At 46.8% G+C, this 23,331-nt stretch overlaps 1 protein-coding gene across 2 annotated transcripts in view; it reads right to left on the reverse strand.

Moving 5' to 3' along the window:
- LOC134969144 (uncharacterized) overlaps positions 1-23,331 on the reverse strand; it is a 371,526-nt gene that overhangs the window by 275,435 nt on the left and 72,760 nt on the right. For both annotated transcript variants that reach the window (XM_063944894.1, XM_063944895.1), the window contains one exon: positions 6,562-6,616. In XM_063944894.1, coding sequence (XP_063800964.1) covers positions 6,562-6,573 — 12 coding nt within the window. In that variant the 5' untranslated portion in view covers positions 6,574-6,616. The remainder of the gene's footprint in view (positions 1-6,561; positions 6,617-23,331) is intronic.

Consider the following 23,331-nt stretch of genomic DNA (forward strand, 5'->3'; position numbering starts at 1 on the left):
CCTTGCTGCTCTCTATTGCCCAGTGACCCAGTGGGAGTTCTACTAAGCCTAGGAGAGTGATAACATGGAGATAGATAAAGTACCCTACTAACTGTCATGTTACAGGCTGTGTTTGAAAAGTCGCAGTTAGGAGCTAGTTGGTTGGTACTTTAGCTCTCGCCACTTTATCACTCTCCTAGGCTTAGTACATCTTCCCCCCGGACCGATTAGTAACATAGTAACATAGTTTCTGAGGTTGAAAAAAGACAATTTGTCCATCGAGTTCAACCTATTTGTGGTCTCCTACGCTCATCGACGGAACTACTAGCAGTGCAACCGATGCAATGCACTGGGGCCCACCGCAGTGAAGGGGCCCATAGCCAGCGTCATTATAATGTGTCAGACTGACTCATTAAATGCCGTCCACAGCTGCACCGCGGGCTGCCCGTAACACATACTTGCCTACCTGACCCTCTCCATGAGGGAGAAAATGCTCTGTTCCTGGACTTTCCTGGTAATGTATGATTGCCATCACCTGTAGTGAAACACCTTTCTTATCAATTAACTAGCTCACCACAGGTGATGGCAATCACACATTACCAGGAAAGTCCAGGAACAGAGCATTTTCTCCCTCATGGAGAGGGTCAGGTAGGCAAGTATGCCGTAACATTAAAATGAGATTCGCACCGGCCATAGGAGAGGAGGAGCTCCCTATCCTCCTCTATCCTCCCCTGCTCTCATCTTTCAAGCGCTTCCTGTTTCCTCAGAGGAGTAGGGGCTAGGAATTCTGGTTATTGTAGTTTTATATGCACAAGAAATGGGAACTGTAGTTATGTGTAGAACTACAGTTCCCATCAGCACTCAGCAAGCAGTGAACAAGAACAGCCTCCCCTGAACCCAGCATCCTGTTTGACTTCTGGGCACTGTACAGTTCTTCTGCTGAAGTGCACCACTATATTACTGCATTAAAAGTAAGATACTGTAATCTGTGCAAATTACTTTGAAATGGAGTGAGAACAAAGTGGATGGCAAAGGAGTCAGTATAGTGTGGATGACAATGGGGCCAGTGAAATGTATGCTGATCATGTTTGGATAGGGTGACAACCCAATAATTTATATATTTCTAAGTAATTGGATTAACCTCTTGCATACAGCTGCTGAAAACTCACCTCACAACACTTTTTAAGCCCCTCCCAGCAGTTGTGCCAAACAAAGTTACCAAAGCAGTATTGCTTTCAGGAGAATATATGCAAAGCACATACAAAATTTTGGGAATGGGTAAAAACAAGAATGGTCCAGATCTCGAAACAGATACCTGCAGCAATCTCAGCCACTCAGATAGTAGTGTGCGTCGCCATCCAGGGCGTGTCTCATCCCAGGGGGTGTATGTGACAGCAGTCACCGGGGAGACAGGGAGGGAGAAATTTCAGTCTTTCTGTATGATCCAGGTATGTGGTAAAAAAAAGCGTAATGGTCCGGACCATATGGGGAGGCTGTAATCTGTCTCTCCCCATCTCCCTGTGGACTGATGACACGTACACCCTCCGGACCGAGACGGACGGGGGACATGCAGTACTATCTCCACAATGGCTGAAATTGCTGCAGGGAACCAGTCTGATCTGGCGTTCTGGGGTTCGGACCGTTGCGGTTACCAAATCCCCAAAATTGTGACTGCCAATGGGTTGTCTGCACTGTGAGTTGTAAAGGGATCTGTGTATGTGGATGGCAAAATGGTCTATGGGCTCAATTCAATTGACTGCAATGTTTATAGTGCTGGGAAGGAGGTTCCGACGCTATTTACTTGAGTACAATGTTAGGTCGGAGAATGCCAATTCTCCCGGACTAAACAGGGTGTTTTTTCAGGAGAACCGGCATTCTCCGACTTAAGTGCCGGGGGGCGATGCTGTTTCTGCACCGCTAAGGGCAGAAATCAGCATCGCTCCGGCACTTTTGTCAGATTTCTGCTCGCACTCCTCCAGGGGGTGCGAGAAGAAATCCCGTCATCGGCTGTCACTGCACACTCAAATGAATAGCGCTGGGACCTCCTTCCCGGCGCTATAACATCACAGTCAATTGAATGTGGTATTAACATGGCTGTTAATAGGATACATACAGTACAAAATGGTTTGATCAATCTAAGTGACAGAAGAATGTGTTCAATTATGTGGGACAGGTATAAAGGGGTGTTATACTGTATTATGGGAAAGGTGTTTTTAAGCTCGAAGACGGGCGTTAAACGTAAAAAAAAATGTAAAATAAAAATTACCTTAAAAGGCATCTATATGTATCCAAAATTCATCTACAGCCTTATATTTGCTGAAAAACAGGGCTACGATCATGACCATAGACATGCGGGGGGACGCCCAGCACAGGGCTATCCTGCCCCGCATGTCAGTGCCGCCCCCCCCGCCATCGCAGAAGTGCAAAAGCATCGCACAGCGGTGATGCTTTTGCACTTTAGGAGTAGCTCCCGGCCAGCGCAGCTTTAGCGTGCTGGCCGGGAACTACTCATTGCTCCCCGGCTCGCAGCGGCTGCGTGTGACGTCACGCAGCCGCTGCGGCTCCCCCTTTCCCCCCCCGCACGGTCTGGCCACGCCTGCGTTGGCCGAACTGTGCCCACGAAACGGCGGCCAAGCACCGTTCTGCCCTCCCCCCTGCCGAGCAACTGCCTCTGCCTGTCAATCAGGCGATAGTAGCGCAGCTACAGCCTTCTGACATGCACCGATAGTAGCGCAGCTACAGACTTCTGACATGCACCAATTACGCTGTCATAGCGTAATCCTTGACTCCTCCCTCTCTTTCAAATCACACATTCAGCAACTGTCACAAACCTGTCATTTTCATCTCAAAAACATTTCCAGGATCAGACCCTTTCTCACCCAGGATGCCACCAAGACCATTATTCACTCACTGACTATTTCCAGACAGGATTACTGTAATCTCCTCCTCCTGGCCTCCCTGACAATTACCTCTCTCCACTCCAATCTATCCTCAATGCTGCAGCCCGGCTCATCTTCCTCGCCAAACGCACTACATCCACCTGCTCTCTTCTACAAGCCCTTCACTGGCTTCCATTCCCTTTCAGAATCCAAGTCACACATCTCACACTCACTTACAAAGCACTCACCCACTCCTCTCCCATTTACATCTCTGACCTTATCTCCCTTTACTCTCCCACCCGTCCTCTTTGCTCTGCTAATGCATGTCGACTCTCCTGTCTTCTGATTACTTCCTCCCACCCCTATCTCCAAGATTTTTCACGTGCTGCTACCTTTCTCTGGAACTCTTTACCTCTCCCCCTCAGACTCTCCACCTCCCTACAGAACTTCAAATGGGCTCTTAAGACCCACTTCTTTACCAACCCCAGCCAAATCTCATCCTAACCCTCTGTCTCATGCTTGGTCTACCCCATCTGTGTCACCGTTGCCTGTCTGCCCCTCCCCTTTAGAATGTGGAAAGGTACCACTTTTCGTCCTTTTGGCCACAAGAGAATGCAAAAGATCAGGCATACCCAAGACAGTCTTGTGCTCCCATAACCACTAAGCCTAAGGCAAAGCAGTCCTGGGCAGCCCGGCAGCCTGCTTCTAAACAAGACAAGCCTGCCACAAGACAAGCCTGCCACCTTAACCAAGCGATTCTGGTTCCAGCCTTTATCTCGTCTGATTTGTCCTTCAAAGAGCGGTCTTTGGATGTGGTATGGGCTCTCCGTATATATGTGGAGAGGACTGCCTCTATCAGGAGGTCATATTCTCTTTTTGTTTTGTTTGGTTTTCACAAATGTGGCTGGCCTGCGAATAAGCAAACCTTGGCCAGATGGATTAACATGGTGATTGCACAAGTTTATGCGCAGGCTGGTCTTCCAGCTCCTGCTGCTATTACTGCCCATTCTACTCGGTCTTTTGGACCTTCTTGGGCGGCCCGCCGTGGCGTGCCCACAGAACAATTGTGCAAGGCGGTTACATGATTCTCTGTGAAAACGTTTATTAGGTTCTATGCCTTTGATACTTCCACCTCCCAGGATGCTTCCTTTGGACGACGGGTTCTCATACCCGCTAAGGTGCGTCCCCTCCCTTGAGGAACTGCTTTAAGACATCCCTGATGTTTCCCTGTGGAATCCAATGTAACCTGCTGCAGAAAAGGAGATTTATGGTAGACTTACCATTGTTAACTCTCTTTCTGCGAGGTACATTGGGTTCCACAGGGCGCCCACCCTGACGCACCTAGCTTCTATGGGTTTGTATGGCATTTGCCACTGGTCCCTTCTCCTGTCATGAGAATGTGGTTCTATGTGACTAACATCTACCTTCTCTCTTACCTGCTCCTGCATTGAACTGGTTAACGAAACTGAGCTCACAGTGCCTGGAGACGGGGTTATAAAGGTGGCCCCAGTGCATCCTGGGACAGCCTAAAGCTTTAGCCTGTTGGTGCCTCTGGATCAAGATACACTCTACACACCCAATGTTTCCCTGTGGAACCCAATGTTCCTTGCAGAAAGAGAGATAACAATGGTAAGTCTACGATAACTTTCCTTATTTCCACTCTCCGTAGCAGATTTATTGGCATAAATGCAAATTAATGATCAGTAGCCACTTCCAAGAAGCGGAACCCAATCTAGGATCAACTTCAGTGAACGACACCAGATGAGCTATGTAGCTTTGTCTTAACCTGCTATTTTTTTCAGCACAGTTCACTGCTCCAAATGGTGTGGTTAAGGGGCCTGTTTTAGTAAATAACAGAGAAGACTAACTCATTTATAAATCTTTTTTCATCATGGGTTGCTTACTGACACTTTAAAATACTCTTCTCTGAATAACGTATTCCTTTGTGCAGTGTTCGTTAAATTCCAGTGTTGCTTAGTATATAATGTAACGTTATCAAATGTAACAAACTGTGGCCCTCATTCCGAGTTGTTCGCTCGCTAGCTGCTTTTAGCAGCATTGCACACGCTAAGCCTCCGCCGACTGGGAGTGTATCTTAGCAGAATTGCGAACGAAAGATTCGCATTATTGCGAATAGAAATTTCTTTGCAGTTTCTGAGTAACTCGGGACTTACTCTGCCACTGCGATCAGTTCAGTCAGTTTCGTTCCTGGTTTGACGTCACAAACACACCCAGCGTTCGCCCAGACACTCCCCCGTTTCTCCAGCCACTCCCGCGTTTTTCCCAGAAACGGCAGCGTTTTTCCGCACACACCCATAAAATGGCCAGTTTCCGCCCAGAAACACCCACTTCCTGTCAATCACACTCCGATCACCAGAACGATTAAAAATCCTCGTTATGCCGTGAGTAAAATACCTAACTTTTGAGTAAAATAACTAAGCGCATGCGCTCTGCGAACCTTGCGCATGCGCAGTAAGCGACTAATCGCAATATAGCGAAACTCGGCAACGAGCGAACAACTCGGAATGACCCCCTGTGTACTGTATATTGCTACAGTGTTACATGATCATAAACTACAAGTGTATTCTGTTCATTCATACCCCTTTCCGACAGCAAGTAATAACCCAACTTATTGCACATGAGCACGCAGCAACCAGAGTTTCTGTGCGGTCTGAAGGAGGCCAGGGGAAATACCCAGGTTGAGCGACCCGGAATTTCAACCCTGGTAGCAACCATGGTTGCATACAGCTTTAACCCGTCACTGTGCAGTGTGGACTAGTAAACCGTGTTGATGTGACCTGGCACCCATTCACTGTATAGGAACAGGGGGCGCTTGGAGATAATCTGATCTCCAAATGCCGCCACTGCACGAGTTACTGCTGTTATTCTGCATTCTTTTATTATTCTGTATATTTTAGATTTGTACAACGTTTATTCTATATAATTCTATATAATTAAGTTGTACTAGTACTCCTTGTAGTAATATTCTCTATACTTATATTGTATAGTATTTTCCAGATTCTTGTCATGTCTCACGGTGAAGGGTTAATGGGTGAGGTCAGACCTGACTGACGTCAGTGGAAGTCCAGACACCTGGGCATCCTGTGACCACTACACACTAAATCTTGTATGCTATAAAGGTAATATACTGTATATAGTGATGATCTGGTGTACTTGACTCAGTAGACGGGTGTATTAGTGTAGTGTCTAGTTTTTTTATTTTTTTAAGTTTGCACTATGACACACATCACTTTATGAAATAAGTGTTATTACTGACACAAATTCCCTATATGCTTATGTGACCGTACCATCTGCCTAAAAGAACTAAGGGAGAAGAATCTCTGAGAAAGATACCACTACGGGCAATTTCTCCTCTTGTATCTGGCACGCTCACAGCTTATTAAGATTTTCACTCAAGGATAAAGTCATATTTTCAAAGCACTGAAGGCGCAGAGGTTTTACCCCGTATGAACATTTTACAGTGACTTATTCGGAATACGAGTCAATTGAAAACCTCTTTTGGCAGGCACTATACTATGGAGTGCTATTTAAATTAGTTGCACTATTGTTTATATCAAGATTTATTTATTGTATTTATTGCAATTTTGTTAGGTGGAAGCGCTATCTACACCCCTATTTCACACGCACACACACATATATATATATATATATATATATATATATACTCAATATATATACTCACGTGTAAAAGCATAGCTCCTGCTTTTTGTTACTTCTTCACCTTCCCTTGTATTTATCTGTAAACAGAATATTATAACAATTATGAATGGACATGGTGAAGTGTTTGCAGTCAGTACAGTCTCATACATTCCATTTTGTAGTATGGTGAAACAAAACAGTATGCCATTCATGACTGAAAAAGCATTGCTCAGGTTAGTTTCTGTCTTTGAATATATGGTGCAGTCATGGCTGTATTAATAATGCGTGCAGGGTGTGCAGTGTACATGGGCCCCTGAGACCAGTGTACCCACTCCGCACACCATGCACCAATTAACTATATAAACCCCTCCATTGGCTCCACAGAAATCACTAGAGAAATAGTGTGGGCCCTATTTTCCAGAAAATCTGCATCTGCAAGGCACTGAAATCACCAAGAAAATGGCATCGGCGTCACTGGCGATGGGGCTGCAGTGCATACCACACATGGGGGCAGATGTATTAAGCCTGGAGAAGTGTTAAAATTGAAGGTGATAATGCACCAGCCAATCAGATCCTAACTGTCAAGTTACAGGCTGCGTTTGAAAAATGATAGTTAGGAGCTGACTGGCTGGGGCGTTATCACCTTCCACTTTATCACTTCACACTGTTCCCTTATCATTTATTACCTATGAACCTCACTTAATCAGGGCTTGAAACACCTTGTTGTCCTGTCTATATTAAATAATTGGTTTTATTACTACTATTACTAGTCATAATATAAGGAAAGAATCAAGTGTGTGGACCAACCTTGTGATATTTATAGTTCTATAATGCATAGCTTTCAGCTCAGCTTGTAACTGATCATTTAACAAATTAATATTATGATTATTAATCATTATAATAATCATGTTATTATATCAGATGTAGTACACTATCATTAGCCAGCATCTACATAGTGGGCGCAGGCCAATTGTAATAAAAAAATAAAAAATATAATAAAAAGTGTAGCAACATCACAATGTTTATACGGTCACAAATAAGATGTAAACACACCTTTAAATATAGCATGGTCCAACACCCTTGGCACTACTATATTTACTTTTGCTCATAAGTGTGAGTAAAAGCCTACTCTATCTGTGATAGGCCTAGAACCTGTCCATTAATTTAATCACACTAATCACATTAGACTCTTTCTTGATTGGCTGAACGTCTGTCCGTCAAAAAGTGGCCACCAATCAGAGACAGATATCTCCATTATTTACCCCTAACCCATGGCTGCCACGCAACCTGTGATCAAGCTAATTGCGAAACGTACGTCAGAGGTACGGTTACACACATGTGACCAGAACAGCCAGTCCCGGCGAGTCTACGCGTCCCGCTGATTCCAAGCGTCTTACTACACCAGGCAGTCACCTTCTTACCATCGCATCTTCCCAGCCCTCTGCAGGGAGGCTGCAGAGGTATCCGGGTGCAGGAACCATTAGGGGTGTCATCTTGGTATTGTACATTACATTCTAATTGTGATAAATCATCCTCTATACTTGGTACCCACGCTGTGCAATTAGCATGGACCTCAGGTTGAGGGGAATACATTCTACCATTTATAGCACAGTGGCTTTTTATATACGAGGCTGAAGTTAGCTTCTTATTTGGCCAGCTTCTTATTCACTCCTTATTCAACCTCCAGCTTCTTATTCACTTCTTATTCAAACTCCAGCTTCTTATTCACTTCTTATTCAAACTCCAGCTTCTTATTCAGATCATTCAGTTTTGCAAGGGTTAATGAGTCTTGGGCACCAAATTTGACACCTGAAATCAACAGAGGAGGGTCCCTTTCATATGACCCACATGTACTTTGCATTGCCCAATGCTGGTTTGGGCATGAAATACACTGGCATAGTGGGCTCATACACCATAAATTACCATTTTGAATAAGTAGCTGAAGTTTTGCAAGGGTTAACGAGTCTCGGGCAACAAATTTGAATCCTAAAATCAACAGAGGGGGATCACTTGCATATGACCCACATGTATGTTTCCTTGCCCAATGCTGATTTGGGCATGAAATACACTGGCAAAGTGGGCACATATACCATATTATGATTTACTATTTTGAATAAGTAGCTGTAGTTTTGCAGGGGTTAACGAGTCTTGGGCAACAAATTTTAATCCTAAAATCAACAGAAGGGGGTCACTTGCATATGAACCACATGTATTTTTCCTTGCCCAACATTGGTTTGGGCATGAAATACACTGGCAAAGTGGGCCTATACACCATAATTTTCTATTTTTAATAAGTAGCTGTAGTTTTGCAAGGGTAAACGGGTCTCGGGCAATAAATTTGACACCTGACGTCAACAGAGTGGGGTCACTTGCATATTACCCAAATGTATTTTGCCTTGCCCAACACTGATTTTGGCATGAAATACACTGGCAAAGTGGGCACCTTAACACCATAATTTTCTATTATGAATAAGTAGCTGTATTTTTGCAAGGGTTAACGAGTCTTGGGCAACAAATGTGACACCTGAAATCAACAGAGTGGGGTCAACTGCATATGACCCGCATGTATTTTGCCTTGCCCAATGCTGCTTTAGGCATTAAATATGCTGGCAAAGTGGGCACAAACACCATATTATGATTTGCTATTTTGAATAAGTCGCTTCAGTTTTGCAAGGGTTAACGAGTCTCGGGCAACAAATTTGAATCCTAAAATCAACAGAGGGGGATCACTTGCATATGAACCACATGTATTTTTCCTTGCCCAACACTGGTTTGGACATGAAATACGCTGGCAAAGTGGACACCTTAACACCATAATTTTCTATTATGAATAATATATATATATATATATATATATATAATTTGCATGCCGGTGGACACTACATGGTGGGGGTGATTCAGACCTGCTTGCTAGGCTGTGTGTGTTCGGAGCATATCAAGCAGGTTAACGCGGCCCCTCCGAACGCACGCCCCCCGCCACCCAAGTGCCTGTGCAGGGCTGCGAACGGATGTGTCAGCGCAAGGCCGTAACTAGGTGTGTGCCAGCGGTGCCTGGCACACAGCGCATATGCACTGTGGGCGCAGTACCACCAGCAACACCTGTAGTCTGTCCACGGTAGTCGCCTGTTGCGTGCAGGGTTGGAACCGGACACCAAAACAAATCAGGTGCCTGCCTGTCAGCTACGCCTCTGCCTCCCTTTCCCCCAGGTTACTGTTCAGCCGCGGGCAGTACTGTAATGCCTGACCCACACCACCGGGCGTAGTTTACATTGTGTGTGGCCTGACAACCCCCACCCAGTATACACAGCCACAGGCAGCAATGCCCGACCCATCCACCACCCTCCCGCCTACGCCGAAGTTCCCATTGCAGCCCAAAAGCTACCCCCCCCCCCCCCCCAAGGATACAATGAGCCGCGGACAGCAATGCCCGTCACCCCCAGAGTTCAGAGTATGCAGGCCCCCCCCCCATCCCCCAGGCCAATCCATTGCCGCAGATCACCTTTTCCCAGAGAGGTCGGGCTGTGATCTCAGCTGCAGCTCTTTACGCAGCTACAGCTTTTTCCGACTAGAAGGGCAGGAGACAAGGTAGCTCCCATGGTCCTGTACATGTCACTCACTGCCCAGTGCACGCCACCTCGGCTCCAGTCCAGACTCCAGGCAGCACAGCTGTGTATATATGTGATGAGCAGTCCAAGTGAGTGTGCAGGGGAGAAAGCAGTTTGCAGTCAGTGAGTGTGCAGGGGAGAGGGCAGTTTGCAGTCAGTGAGTGTGTAGGGGAGGGGGCAGTTTGCAGTCAGTGAGTGTGTGTGGGGAGGGGGCAGTCTGCACAGGGCTGTAACTATGTGTGGGCAGATGGTGCTTCACACCCAGTGCATTTGCTTTGGGGGCACACCATCTGCATCCACCCCGATTGGCCACCGCCAGCTGCAGCGCTGTCCGCTATAACATATAAAAGTAGCATTGCACCCGGCTCCTCTGCCGGACACACAGCTGCTGCCTGCTGATATATATTATAGTTGGCAGCGCTGCGCATACTGTATCTGTCAACCCGTCCCGTGTGCTGCAGCTCAGCCCCACTCCTCCACTTTGACTGGTGCGGCAGCCCAGTGTTCATGCACCATACAGGTCGGTCCGGAGACGCGCAGGGAATACCGGGAGGACGGAATAGTAGCAGCTCTGATTCCCTAGCGTACAGCAGCTATAGCCGTTACCATCACAAGGACATCCCCCCGCCGCCATGACTGCCTGCACTCCAGCTGTAATCGCATAGATACCGTTGTGCGTGTGTGTGTCCCCCCCCCTCTCTTCTCCTCCCACCCCACTCTTTCTCTTTCTCCTTCCCACCACTCTCTGTCTATCTACCTGCCACATTTCTTTCTCTCTCCCTCCCTCCTCTCTAGCTCTTTCGTGACTCTACCTGATGTAATGTGTGACAGGGGCTCTACCTGGTGTAATGTGTAAAAGGGGCTCTACCTGGCGTAATGTGTGTAAGTGGTGCTACTGTGCGGTGTAATTTGAATAATGGAGACTACTGTGCAGAGTAATATGAATTGATATTATGTGGCTACGCCCCTTCCCATGAAACCACACTCCTATATTTTTGTTGCACACTGGCCCTGTTTTACATATGGGGGAGAGGGGGGGGCACGTGTGCGCTGATGATGTTTCTTGCACACAGCGCTAGAATGTATAGTTACGGCACTGTGTCAGCGTACAATCATTAGATGGTTACTTACTATCGAAGGGTTTCTCCTCCTGGCTCCGGCGTTTGCAGCTGCCACATGAGCCAAGACTCACTCGACAGTTGGACGTATTTGTCCGAAATCAGATCAGGCACTGACATCATGCGACATCATCCACCCGCCCTGAACAGGCAGGGGAACGCCTGCGTTCTCTGGGACGCACCCAGCGTTTCTATGGGCGCACCAGGAAATGCCGGGTCTCTTCCCTGGAACACCCCCTGCCTGTCAATCAAGCAGCTAGCGCCCCGGCAAATGAAAATTTTGGCGAAGGCACTCGCAGCAGGGGCCTGCACATGTGCATTAGCGCCTATGCGCATGCGCAGGCCCCCACCATCGGGGACGGGGACAAATTCGGACCTGTACGAACAGGCCTGAATTGCCCCGGTGCCCAATGAAGTAATTCAATTGTTGCTCAGTTTGGGTTTGTACAGCCATATGCACTGACATTACTGCTCACAGCTCCCCAAGCTGAAAATAAATGAAAAGTGACCCGTGTAAATGCGCAAACAGAACTTTTCACAGGCACAACAATTTACGGTCATTTTTAATGGACTGGTAACTAATTCAATAAATGAATTGATTTTAAAATGTCAATTTTTTTCTGCTGCAGGGTACACTGGGCTCCACAAGGATAGACATTGGGGTGTAGAGTAGGATCTTGATCCGAGGCACCAACAGGCTCAAAAGCTTTGACTGTTCCCAAGATGCATAGCGCCGCCTCCTATATAACCCCGCCTCCCTGCACAGGAGCTCAGTTTTGTAGTTGGTGCTGCAGATAGCAGGCACATAACAGAGGCGCTGCTCCAGGCAGCCCTAAGAAGAGCTTTTTGTGAGAAAAAGTGAAGTCTACAAGGGCAACAGCAGTGTGTAAATGTCAGGAGACATTCACTGCTGCAGCTCCATCTCTCCCCAGCGGCGCTGTACACTCCCGTGCCCTGGTTGCCGGGTAACTACAGCAGGAGGCTCCGGTTTTCTTCCTGTTAGACACACACGGCTGGGGCTCTTCGGGATCGCGTGGCCGCGCTTCGGGAGGTGGTAGGTGGGTCCCGTTCGCGGGACCCGTGATGTATCGCGATCCGGTGCGGCCGGTGGGAGGCGGGCCGCGCGCGCTGGCGGTGGACACTGTGGCAAACAGGCGACCCCACTAGGCCACCAGGGCAAGGGTACAGGTCAGGTTTTCTCTCATAAACCTATTTATATGGGCCCGCAGTACCAGGTGGTTAAGCCAGCAGAGGGGATAAGGCTTAGACCTGTAGCCCCTCCCCCAGCCTCAGGGCGCCATTTACAGTAAATGTTCCCGCCCTGGAGCTGCATATCTGTCTCTCCCTCGCTCCCAGTCAGTGTTTGGGCGCCATTTCTCTCAGCTACACTGTTCCTGGGACTGCTTGGGCAAATCCTCCTTTGTAAAGCCGCCTGATAGTCAACGCTGTGATTTTACAAGACACTTAAGTATTCTACATGTCATTTAGACAGCGATAGTTAAGAAAAAGTGCATTTAGTCAGGGTTCTCTTGTACAAGTACCCTGTGATATACATCCAGTTTTTACTGTGCAGTGTTTTATCTATTGACTACATAGCTATATATAAGCTAGTCCAGTGCAGTATTATTGTTTGTAATAACCTCTGCATTGTACAACTGTGACTATGGCCCTCATTCCGAGTTGATCGCTCGCAAGGCGATTTTAGCAGAGTTGCTCACGCTAAGCCGCCGCCTACTGGGAGTGAATCTTAGCATCTTAAAATTGCGACCGAAGTAATCGCAATATTGCGATTACACACCTCGTAGCAGTTTCTGAGTAGCTCCAGACTTACTCGGCATCTGCGATCAGTTCAGTGCTTGTCGTTCCTGGTTTGACGTCACAAACACACCCAGCGTTCGCCCAGACACTCCTCCGTTTCTCCGGCCACTCCTGCGTTTTTTCCGGAAACGGTAGCGTTTTTTCCCACACGCCCATTAAACGGCCTGTTTCCGCCCAGTAACACCCATTTCCTGTCAATCACATTACGATCGCCAGAACGATGAAAAAGCCGTGAGTAAAATTACTAAGTGCATAGCAAATTTACTTGGCGCAGTCGCAGTGCGAACATTGCGCATGCGCACTGAGCGGAAAATCGCTGCGATGCGATGAAATTTACAGAGCGAACAACTCGGAATGAGGGCCCATATGTGTGCATTAGCTGGCTGGGTGAATTTCATTTCGTGTCTCTCACTCAACTTGCTATCCCTATATTCTATAACCTGAGGGGGCTTGGTGCATCAGGTTTATAATACTGTAATATAGGATATTCACAAGATATACTCTAATTGTATTTTTCTCTGTGATTTTAGTCGCCATATCTCTCCTGTATCCCTGCTTGTGCTGACTACGCTGCGCAGGGGTTTGGGCAAGAGGTATTGTGCTGCTGACAATTGTACTGTGTTACCTGATACTGCAAGTTATATCAAGTCTGCTTCTGAGGGTAACGGTTCTAGGGCTGAACACACTACCGGTGTTGCTGACGCCACAGATCCCTATGAGGAGAATATAGCAGCTGAGGCTCTGGTTCTGGGGGCTCCTTGCCCCCCAGTGGGACTGTGGCAACGGGGGTCCATAATGACCCGCGTGGGCTACTTTCTCCACACTTCTGAATACGCTAGTTACTAAACTAACACCCCCCTATGGGACCTCCTATGCCAGTTCAACCGTATGTGGTTCTCGCGGCTAACCCGCCGTGGGCAGATAACTTGTCCGCTCAATTGAAGAAATTGAACCAGTCTTTGACTACTAAAAAGTCTGACCCTCGCTCGCCTAAGACCAAGGGGTCCTCTAAGCGAGATCTTACCTCCTCACAATCCACTGCTGTCACTGACACCATCATCTGATGAAGATGGCGCTTACACTGACCCCACAGATTCTGACACAGATACTGCTGATGGGGAGGGTAGTTCACAAGTGGATGTTCCTGATCTTTTGGAGGCTATTAAGTTGATTCTACAGATTACGGATGATCCCAAGCCATCCGTCCCTCCTAAGAAACCAGATAGGTTCAAGCGTCAGAAGGTGGTTAAACAAGTTTTACCTCATTCTGATCACCTGGTGGATATACGTCAGGAATCCTGGTAAGCCTGCCGCATGACGGGGCGGGCCTCCCCCTTGGGGACCTCAGGGTGGGGGGCCGGCTTCTAGGGTATACCCAGGAATGGTTGAAGACCACTTCAGATGCCTGGGTACGGGAAGTCGTCACTCGAGGTTACGCCATAGCCTTCAAAAACCGTCCCCCTCGTCGATTTTGCATGACAGACGTCCCTTCGGATCAGGTGAAGGCAAAGACTCTACATTCGGTGGTACAGACCCTCCTGGACACAGGAGTGGTAGTACAGGTGCCACTTGCTCGGAGGGGCCAGGGGTACTATTCTCCGCTGTTTCTAGTCCCGAAATCGAATGGGTCCTCCCGGCCCATTCTCAACCTCAAGGCATTGAACAAGTTTGTGAGAATCTCCAAATTCCGTATGGAAACCCTTCGTTCTATTGTTCTGGCCTTGGAACCTGGGGATTATATGGTCTCCCTCGATATACAGGATGCTTACCTGCATATTCCTATAGCAGCGTCGCATCAGCAATACCTGAGGTTTGCGGTTGGAAACCTCCATTACCAGTTTCTGGCGTTACCTTTTGGTTTAACCACGGCTCCGCAAGTCTTCACCAAAGTTATGACGGTGATGACGGCGGAACTCCGCCGTCAAGGGGTCAGGATCCTACCGAATCTGGACGACTTGTTGATCCTGGCAATTTCCCCAGAAATTCTCCTACGTCACTTGTATCTGACTGTCTGGTTTCTGCAAGCCCACGGGTGGCTCATCAACTGGAAGAAATCCTTCCTGGTCCCTGCTCAGAGCATGGTGCACCTGGGAGCGCTATTGGACACTCACAACCAGCGGTTGTTCTTGTCTTAGGAGAAAGTCCTGAAACTTCAGGACAGGATTCGTTGCTTCCTCTCTCGTCCGCAAGTGTCGATACATTCGGCGATGCAGGTGCTGGGCCTCATGGTGTCAGCATTCGACATGGTGGAGGATGCCCAATTCCATTCTCGCTCCCTCCAAAAGCTGATTCTGGCCAAGTGGGACGGCCTACCTCACCGGATCAGGTCTCACATGATCTCATTGACTCCGGAGGTCCGTCTGTCGCTGTACTGGTGGCTCCATGACCAACGATTGTGCAGGGGCCGTCCCTTCTGGATATCCGACTGGGTCCTGTTGACGACGGATGCCAGTCTAAGGGGTTGGGGCGCGGTGTTGGAGCAACACTCGCTTCAGGGTCGGTGGACCAAGGAGGAGTCTCTCCTCCCGATCAACATTCTGGACTTGTGGGCGGTCTTCAACTCATTGAACCTGTCCCAGCATTTAATACAGAACCGTCCTGTTCAAGTACAGTCGGACAATGCCACCACAGTGGCTTACATAAACCATCAAGGCGGCACTCGCAGCCGCTTGGCAATGAAGGAAGTCTCACCGGTTCTTCAATAGGCAGAACGCCATCTACCGGCCATATCAGCAATATTCATTACGGGAGTCCTGAATTGGGAAGCAGACTTTCTCAGTCGTCAGGACGTACATGCCGGAGAGTGGGGCCTCCATCCAGAAGTGTTTCAACTCATAGTGGAAAGGTGGGGCCTTCCAGACGTGGATCTGATGGCGTCTCGACACAATCACAAGGTTCCGGTCTTCGGAGCAAGGACAAGGGATCCTCAAGCAGCATTCGTGGATGCGCTGGCGGTGCCATGGAGGTTTCGGCTGCCGTACGTGTTCCCTCCGGTGTCACTCCTGCCCAGGGTAATTCGGAAGTTCAAGCAAGAAGGAGGAATTCTGCTCCTCATAGCTCCAGCGTGGCCCAGACGGCATTGGTTCTCAGACCTGCAGGGCCTATCGTCAAAGCGTCCTATTCTACTTCCACAACGCCCAGATCTCCTCGTTCAGGGCCCCTGTGTCTACCAGGACTTGGCCCGACTGTCTTTGACGGCGTAGCTCTTGAAGCTTCCGTCATGAGGGCTAAAGGTTTTTCTGAGGCGGTCATTAAAACTATGTTGCGGGCCCGGAAACCGGCTTCTGCTCGGATTTACCATAGGGTCTGGCATACTTACTTTGTTTGGTGCGCATCTAACAATTATGACGCTTCCAAGTTTAGTACGGCCAAACTTTTGGCTTTTCTGCAGCAGGGCCTAGATGTAGGCCTGCATCTGGCTTCCCTCAATGTTCATATTTCTGCCTTGTCGGTGTGGTTTCAGAGAAAAATTGAGACCTTGCCTGATGTTCATACCTTTACTCAGGGTGTGTTGCGTATCCAACCTCCCTATGTCCCGCCTGTGGCTCCTTGGGACTTGTCGGTGGTGTTGGAGGCGTTGCAAGAGTCCCCATTTGAACCTCTTGGCTCAGCTGACCTTAAGTGGCTTTCCCTTAAAGTGGTGTTTTTGCTGGCTATTGCCTCCGCTAGAAGAGTGTCGGATTTGGGTGCCTTGTCCTGCAGTTCCCCATATCTGATTTTTCACCGTGACCGTGCGGTTCTTCGAACTCGTCCCGGATATTTGCCTAAGGTGGTATCTTCGTTCCACCTTAATCAGGAGATTGTGGTTCCAGCCCTGGTCTCTCCTGACTTGTCTTCCAAAGAGCGGTCTTTGGATGTGGTACGGGCTCTCCGTATCTATGTGAAGAGAACTGCTTCTATTAGGAAATCTGATTCTCTCTTTGTTCTATTTGGTTTTCACAAACGTGGCTGGCCTGCTCACAAGCAGACTTTGGCCAGATGGATTAGAATGGTGATTGCACAAACTAATGTGAAGGCTGGTCTGTCAGCTCCTGCTCACATTACGGCCCATTCTACTCGGTCTGTTGGACCTTCTTGGGCGGCCCGCCGTGGTGCGACCCTTGAACAATTGTGCAAGGTGGCTACGTGGTCCTCAGTGAACACGTTCATAAGGTTCTATGCCTTCGATACTGCCGCTTCCCAGGATGCTTCCTTTAGACGCCGGGTTCTTGTGCCCGCTACAGTGCCTCCCCTCCCATGAGGAACTGCTTTAGGACATCCCCAATGTCTATCCTTGTGGAGCCCAGTGTACCCCGCAGCAGAAAACGAGTTTTATGATAAGAACTTACCTTTGTTAAAACTTTTTCTGCGAGGTACACTGGGCTCCACAAGGCGCCCACCCTGATGCACTTAGCTTCTTTGGGTTGGTATGGCATTAGCCGCTGACACTTCTCCTGTCGTGAGAATGTGGTGTTTGTGGCTACTAACTGTTGTCGTCTCTTTTCCTGCTACTGCATTTGGCTGGTTAACTAAAAACTGAACTCCTGTGCAGGGAGGCGGGGTTATAGAGAAGGCGGCGCTATGCATCTTGGGAATAGTCAAAGCTTTTGGGCCTGTTGGTGCCTCGGATCAATATCCTACTCTACACCCCAATGTCTATCCTTGTGGAGCCCAGTGTACCTCGCAGAAAGAGTTTTAACAAAGGTAAGTTCTTACCATAAAACTCGTTTTCAGCATTAACATTATGATTTATTTTCCACAGTTGTGATGATCTTGGGAACATCCAAACTGTACTTAATACTTGGACAGATGGATATATAAGCAGTTGCAAAAGAAAACAGTAAAAAAAATAAATCAAAAACATTAAAGTGGCAGTTTTATTGTGTTTTGTTTTAGATTTTAAACATACTGATTGCACATATTAGACACATACTCGCATGATGGTGCTGGAGATTTTTCAGGTAGTGACAAAGCCTAATATATATCCTATATTAAACACGCTAAAAGGTTAAGAGACTCAGTACGCTATTGGAGTATGTGGTACCGTAAGGGTACGCACTTAGCGTAGCGGACGCTTAGCCGTGGACGAGACGCACGAGCGGCACGTTCGCTCACAGCTTAATGCGTAGAGGCAAGCACGCTATAGGCTGCCGACTAACGTAACGATACGCTATCAGCGTAGCGGACGCTCGAGACCACGAGGAGATCACAAGCGGCGCTGACGCTCACAGAGTTAAACCTTTATAACTATACCATAAATAATGTACTTATACTGTAAACCTTTGTGCAGTGTTAGGGTGTAAATGCAACACAGTGTAACCTTGTTAGTTTAAAAGCTGTATGAGCGTATGTGACGCTCTGAGAACACTTAGCAATATAATAAACACTCAAATACCGGTCTAAGGGTCTAACACCTTTTAAGGGAGAGAATGAACGTTCAATTGCAAAAGAATACACATTACAACTTATACACTACCAAACTAACATAAAATACCTAACCGAATTACTACACGTTAAAATACAATAGCGGCACAATTACATTTAAGGGGAAAGAGAGAGAAAAATGGCTTACAACAAAATAGGAGATAAATATTGGTTGCAGAGAACTTACGCACAAGGGGAAACAATCGCATGCGCCTTTCTGGATATCCAGCTCCCGATTATCAGTGATGAGAACCGTTGAGAAGAGTAGAGAGCTGGCCTAGGTCGGCTTGTCTTTATATACACTTACACACAGCACAGTACAATGGTCCCTACATTCTTATTGTTCATTGGAAACAGGAATCCGTCTCCGCATTATAACAAAAGGTCATAGGTTGGTTCATACAGGTGGGCTGTGACTATTTCAAACTGCTCAAGTGGGAGGGAAACTTAGGTTTCCCGCCGCATGGGTAATAAACTGCAAATATAGCAAATGTCCATAAACTTCTTATGGCCATAACTATACGCACGAGCGATTAATCCGTTTCTAACCAACACCGGAATATTGCTAATTTAATACTCTTCCGATGGATACTAAACACCACTGTGTCACCCCTGTCTGACCCTTCGTATCAAACAAAGAGGGATCTCTCTGTCTCTGAACATACTACATTGACTAAACTTTCAGATTCTATCAAAGGGACCATAATCTACAAAATACATTATATGACTAAAATATGTAACGATCGAGTCGCCCGCTAGACGCACACAAACTCTACCGTAAATGCGCATACCGTGCACCTGCGAGTGCACGCGACTGCGAGTATACGCACGCACGGGAGGGCTCATGCACGTGTAGCGGGCACACGCATGAGGTGCATATATGGCAATGTGCAGCGTGATATTTTTCTGACTTTGACAGTCCACCCTTTGGCAGTCACCAAATAACTGCCACTTCCTAAAACAGTTCAAAAAGAGAAAAATATATGTCATGTATAAAACATTTCTATGATTGGGTAAGGGAGAAGAGAAGAAGGTGGGAAAAAGGTATGACCTAGTGAGATAGTAGAAGCATGTATGTATGAGTCCATGTTTGAGGGGTCATGTATCATCGTGCCGTACGTGTTTTAAATCAAGCTTCGAGGTATTGCGAAGTATACATTTGAATTCCTTCTTATCCCGTGGTACGGGTCTGTGGATGGGCTGTCAAACTTTACCGAGCTCTTTTCGGCTTTTGGTTGCAACAAAATGGGGGAGCACATTTTAGTTGATGATACATGAATGGGGGGATATGTGAGTGCTGATATCTGTGCCTATATTCCCTATCGACTATGTGTGTCATTACCTGAAGGTTGTAGAGATGAAGATAAGGAGCAATTATGGTAAATGCAGTCATAAACTATGTGAGTTTAATGTACATTGGTTGATTGAAGTCTTGTCTGATGTTTTGTCTTGATGTACATGTTGACTGTAGTCTCTTTGGGCTTTTGCCAAAATGCGAGCAAAAAGCTTTCTCAATGTCCATAGACTTACAAAAGTGTTGGGCTATCGTAAAATTTTAAAATTGCTAGGGATATTGGGGGTCTATGGCATTGTCCATCAATTGTCTGTGTAAAAGGTTGTCAAATTCTTCTTCCAAGCGGATGTCTTTGTACCTTGGAGGAAAACAAAAGGAGAAACGGGTGAAAGAAACGGACCGTGGAATCACATTTTCATCACAACATTGTCTCAATGGTTGGGTCGTAAATCAAATCAGTCGTTGTTATTACAGTATCTTCACTTCTTAAACTCATCACTCGGGCGCTACGTTTACACTTTGTTAAAACCCGAACGCATCTAAATATCAGACCGACCAATATGATGACACCCAGAATACACAAAAGAAATTTCCCTACATCCATGATAATACCTTGGGCCCATTCTCCTAAACCAGAGAACCAATTTCGTGGGTTCAACCATGACACCCAACCGGTCAGCTCATTACCCACAGCGGCAAGGGTGAGATTGTGTTTCCTTCGGAACTCCCATTTTAATTGCAAAATGTCATCCATCTTTTGGTCTATGACCTCGGCTGGGTCCTCAGTGCTGTTTGTAATATACGTGCAGCACTTTATTCCATACTGAGTCGCTAGGGTAACACAATACCCGCCTGTCACAGCCGTGAGATAATTGAGAATCATCCTATGCTGAACCAGTTCTGTTTTGTAGGCTTGTAACTCTCTCCCAGTATACCTGAATGTGTCATCATACATTTCAGTGATATTGTCTAATAAATTTGCAAGCGCAGATATATATTTATAATTTATCACTCCTCTGGCGGTACGAGTGATATCTAACGCGATTAGGAATTGAATCCCGGTGGATTCATGGATCAGGTCAGAGGCCGGATGCTCTGTTCTTTCTATCAGGTGCCCGTTTAACGATGTGTTCGTAATGAGTGTGAGTATAAGGAGCTTGGGCACTGCGATGAATATCCTTCATTTTAGTGTGGGATAAAGTCATTACCTCAGTCAGTACTTTTCCAATATAACATAACCCTTCTGAGTTTGGGGCAAGCCACTTATACGCCTTCCTCCCGCATATGAAGTATGCATCATCGGGGAGAACATATGGGACGGAGTAGGACATTACCATATTACAAATTTTCCATATGAAATCTCCTAACCCTAATTCTCCCATCTGTTTAGTACACGTATCTGTTTGTACGACATGTGCACAGTATCCTGGTGATACTTCTCCAACTCGCATGATCCTACTTCCTAAGGTGTACCTATACCGAAAGAATTTCCTATGGTCGGCTATCTGGCGTATAAGTTCTGTGTCTATGGGCAATCTGTCGGCTCTATGTGAGAATGTCATGGTTTGATTAATCCATGACACTTCCCAATTTCCCGGCTTTCGGGGATTGGAAATGTTAAAACACACTAAGGACCTATCCACATGATATTGGTGGAGCTTCAAACTAGGAGGACTAGAGATATTAAACCTCTTGTCCACCGGCCTCCCACCACTTAACTCAAGTACCTCCCCTATCGTTAAAAGGAAATGGTACTAGTCCTGACTTGCTGTGACCTTGAGGTACTTGAGAGCATACCCAACAGTCTGTTTGGTTTAACACCTTACCCACTAATGAGTGATAGTCACCCAATGTATGCCGGTCCATGTTAATGTTAAAACTGGACTGACATTTCTTGATGCACCCATCCTCAACTAAGTTATCACAATGCCTACAGATGCAGTTTTCTTCAGCTAACAATCCTTCACAATTCCTTCTATTGTCAATGCTACCAGATCGTTTTCTGATACTCGCCTTTACTCGGTGATTATGTTGTTCTTGGAAATCTACGCCTCCATCTCTGTCATCAGAACCCATTCCAGAACCTCTCTCGACCTCCATGGTACTCTCGCCGGAACAGACTGCTCTGGTCAACATCATGGTCAACAGGAAAATCCGGATCACAGTCTCTTGGGGCAAGTCCATCTTATAGGAGGAAATGGAGAAAAATGAGAAGGGGGAAAGAAATATTTGAGGGAGATGGGATGGGAAGTGGGGAAAAACAATAAAAGGGAACAGGGAATCGACAACTGCCTCCGATCTTTATTATTCTCAATGCTCAGGTGCCGTTTACTCTTCCTGAAACAGACACTCCAGTGATACAACTTCCTCTACCGTCTGTTCTTTATCGCGAGACCTCTCTGGATCAGCAACCTTCTTACAATGGGACGAATGAACCCAAGTCTCTCTCTCTGCAACCTTCAATGCTGTCGTGCTAATCAATAAGACTTGGTATGGTCCTTCCCATCTGTCAATAAGGCAACCTGAGCGTAGAAAATTCCGTATCATTACATAATCCCCAGGTTCAATGTCATGACAATTACTATCTGGCAGATCAGGAATCACCAACTTCAAATTGTCATTCTGATTCCTTAGCTGTTTACTCATCTTAACCAGGTATTTTACAGTCACTTCATTGTTACACTTCAAATCATCCTGAGGGTTAATCATAACATGCGGTTGTCGACCGAACAGAATTTCAAAGGGGGACAGATTAAGAGGGGACCTGGGAGTGGTTCTGATGCTGTATAATACAATGGGCAAAGCTTCTGGCCATGTCAATCCTGTTTCTGCCATAACGTTGCTCAATTTATTTTTAATAGTGCTGTTCACTCTTTCTACCTTCGCACTCGCCTGGGGGCGGTACGGAGTGTGCAGCTTACTATCAATTCCCATCAACTTACACATTCCTTGAAAGACATCACCTGTAAAATGGGTTACAATTATTCTAGGGATACCGTATCTACACACAAATTCCTGCATAATTTTCTTAGCAGTAAACATAGCGGTATTTGTGGCCGCAGGAAATGCTTCGACCCAATTTGAAAACACATCTATACAAACTAGTATATACTTCAAATTTCGACAAGGGGGTAATTGTATGAAATCAATTTGTATTACCTGAAAAGGGCCGCCTGTAGGTGGGATATGAGATGGTTCTGTTGGTATTGCCTTTCCGATATTCTTCCTCAAGCAGGTGAGGCATGTCATTGCCCTTTTTCCCGCATGGGAAGAAAATCCTGGGGCGCACCAATATGCTCTTACCAACTTGCACATCCCTTCCTTGCCTAGATGAGTCAGCCCATGTGCTGCTTCTGCTAAACTTGGAAGGTATGCTCTGGGTGCCACTGGTTTACCCTGCCCATCTGTCCAGAGTCCTGAGGACTCCTGGCCATATCCTTTTGCCCTCCAAACTGCCTTTTCCTGTGTGGAACACAAATTTTGCATTTCACACAATTTCTGTATGTTGACGGTATTAAATACCATCAGTTGTGTGGTGTCTGTCTGTCTGGGGATACCAGCTGCTAGCTTAGCAG

This window comes from Pseudophryne corroboree, chromosome 11, assembly GCF_028390025.1.
Source record: "Pseudophryne corroboree isolate aPseCor3 chromosome 11, aPseCor3.hap2, whole genome shotgun sequence".
Taxonomy (NCBI): Eukaryota; Metazoa; Chordata; class Amphibia; order Anura; family Myobatrachidae; genus Pseudophryne; species Pseudophryne corroboree.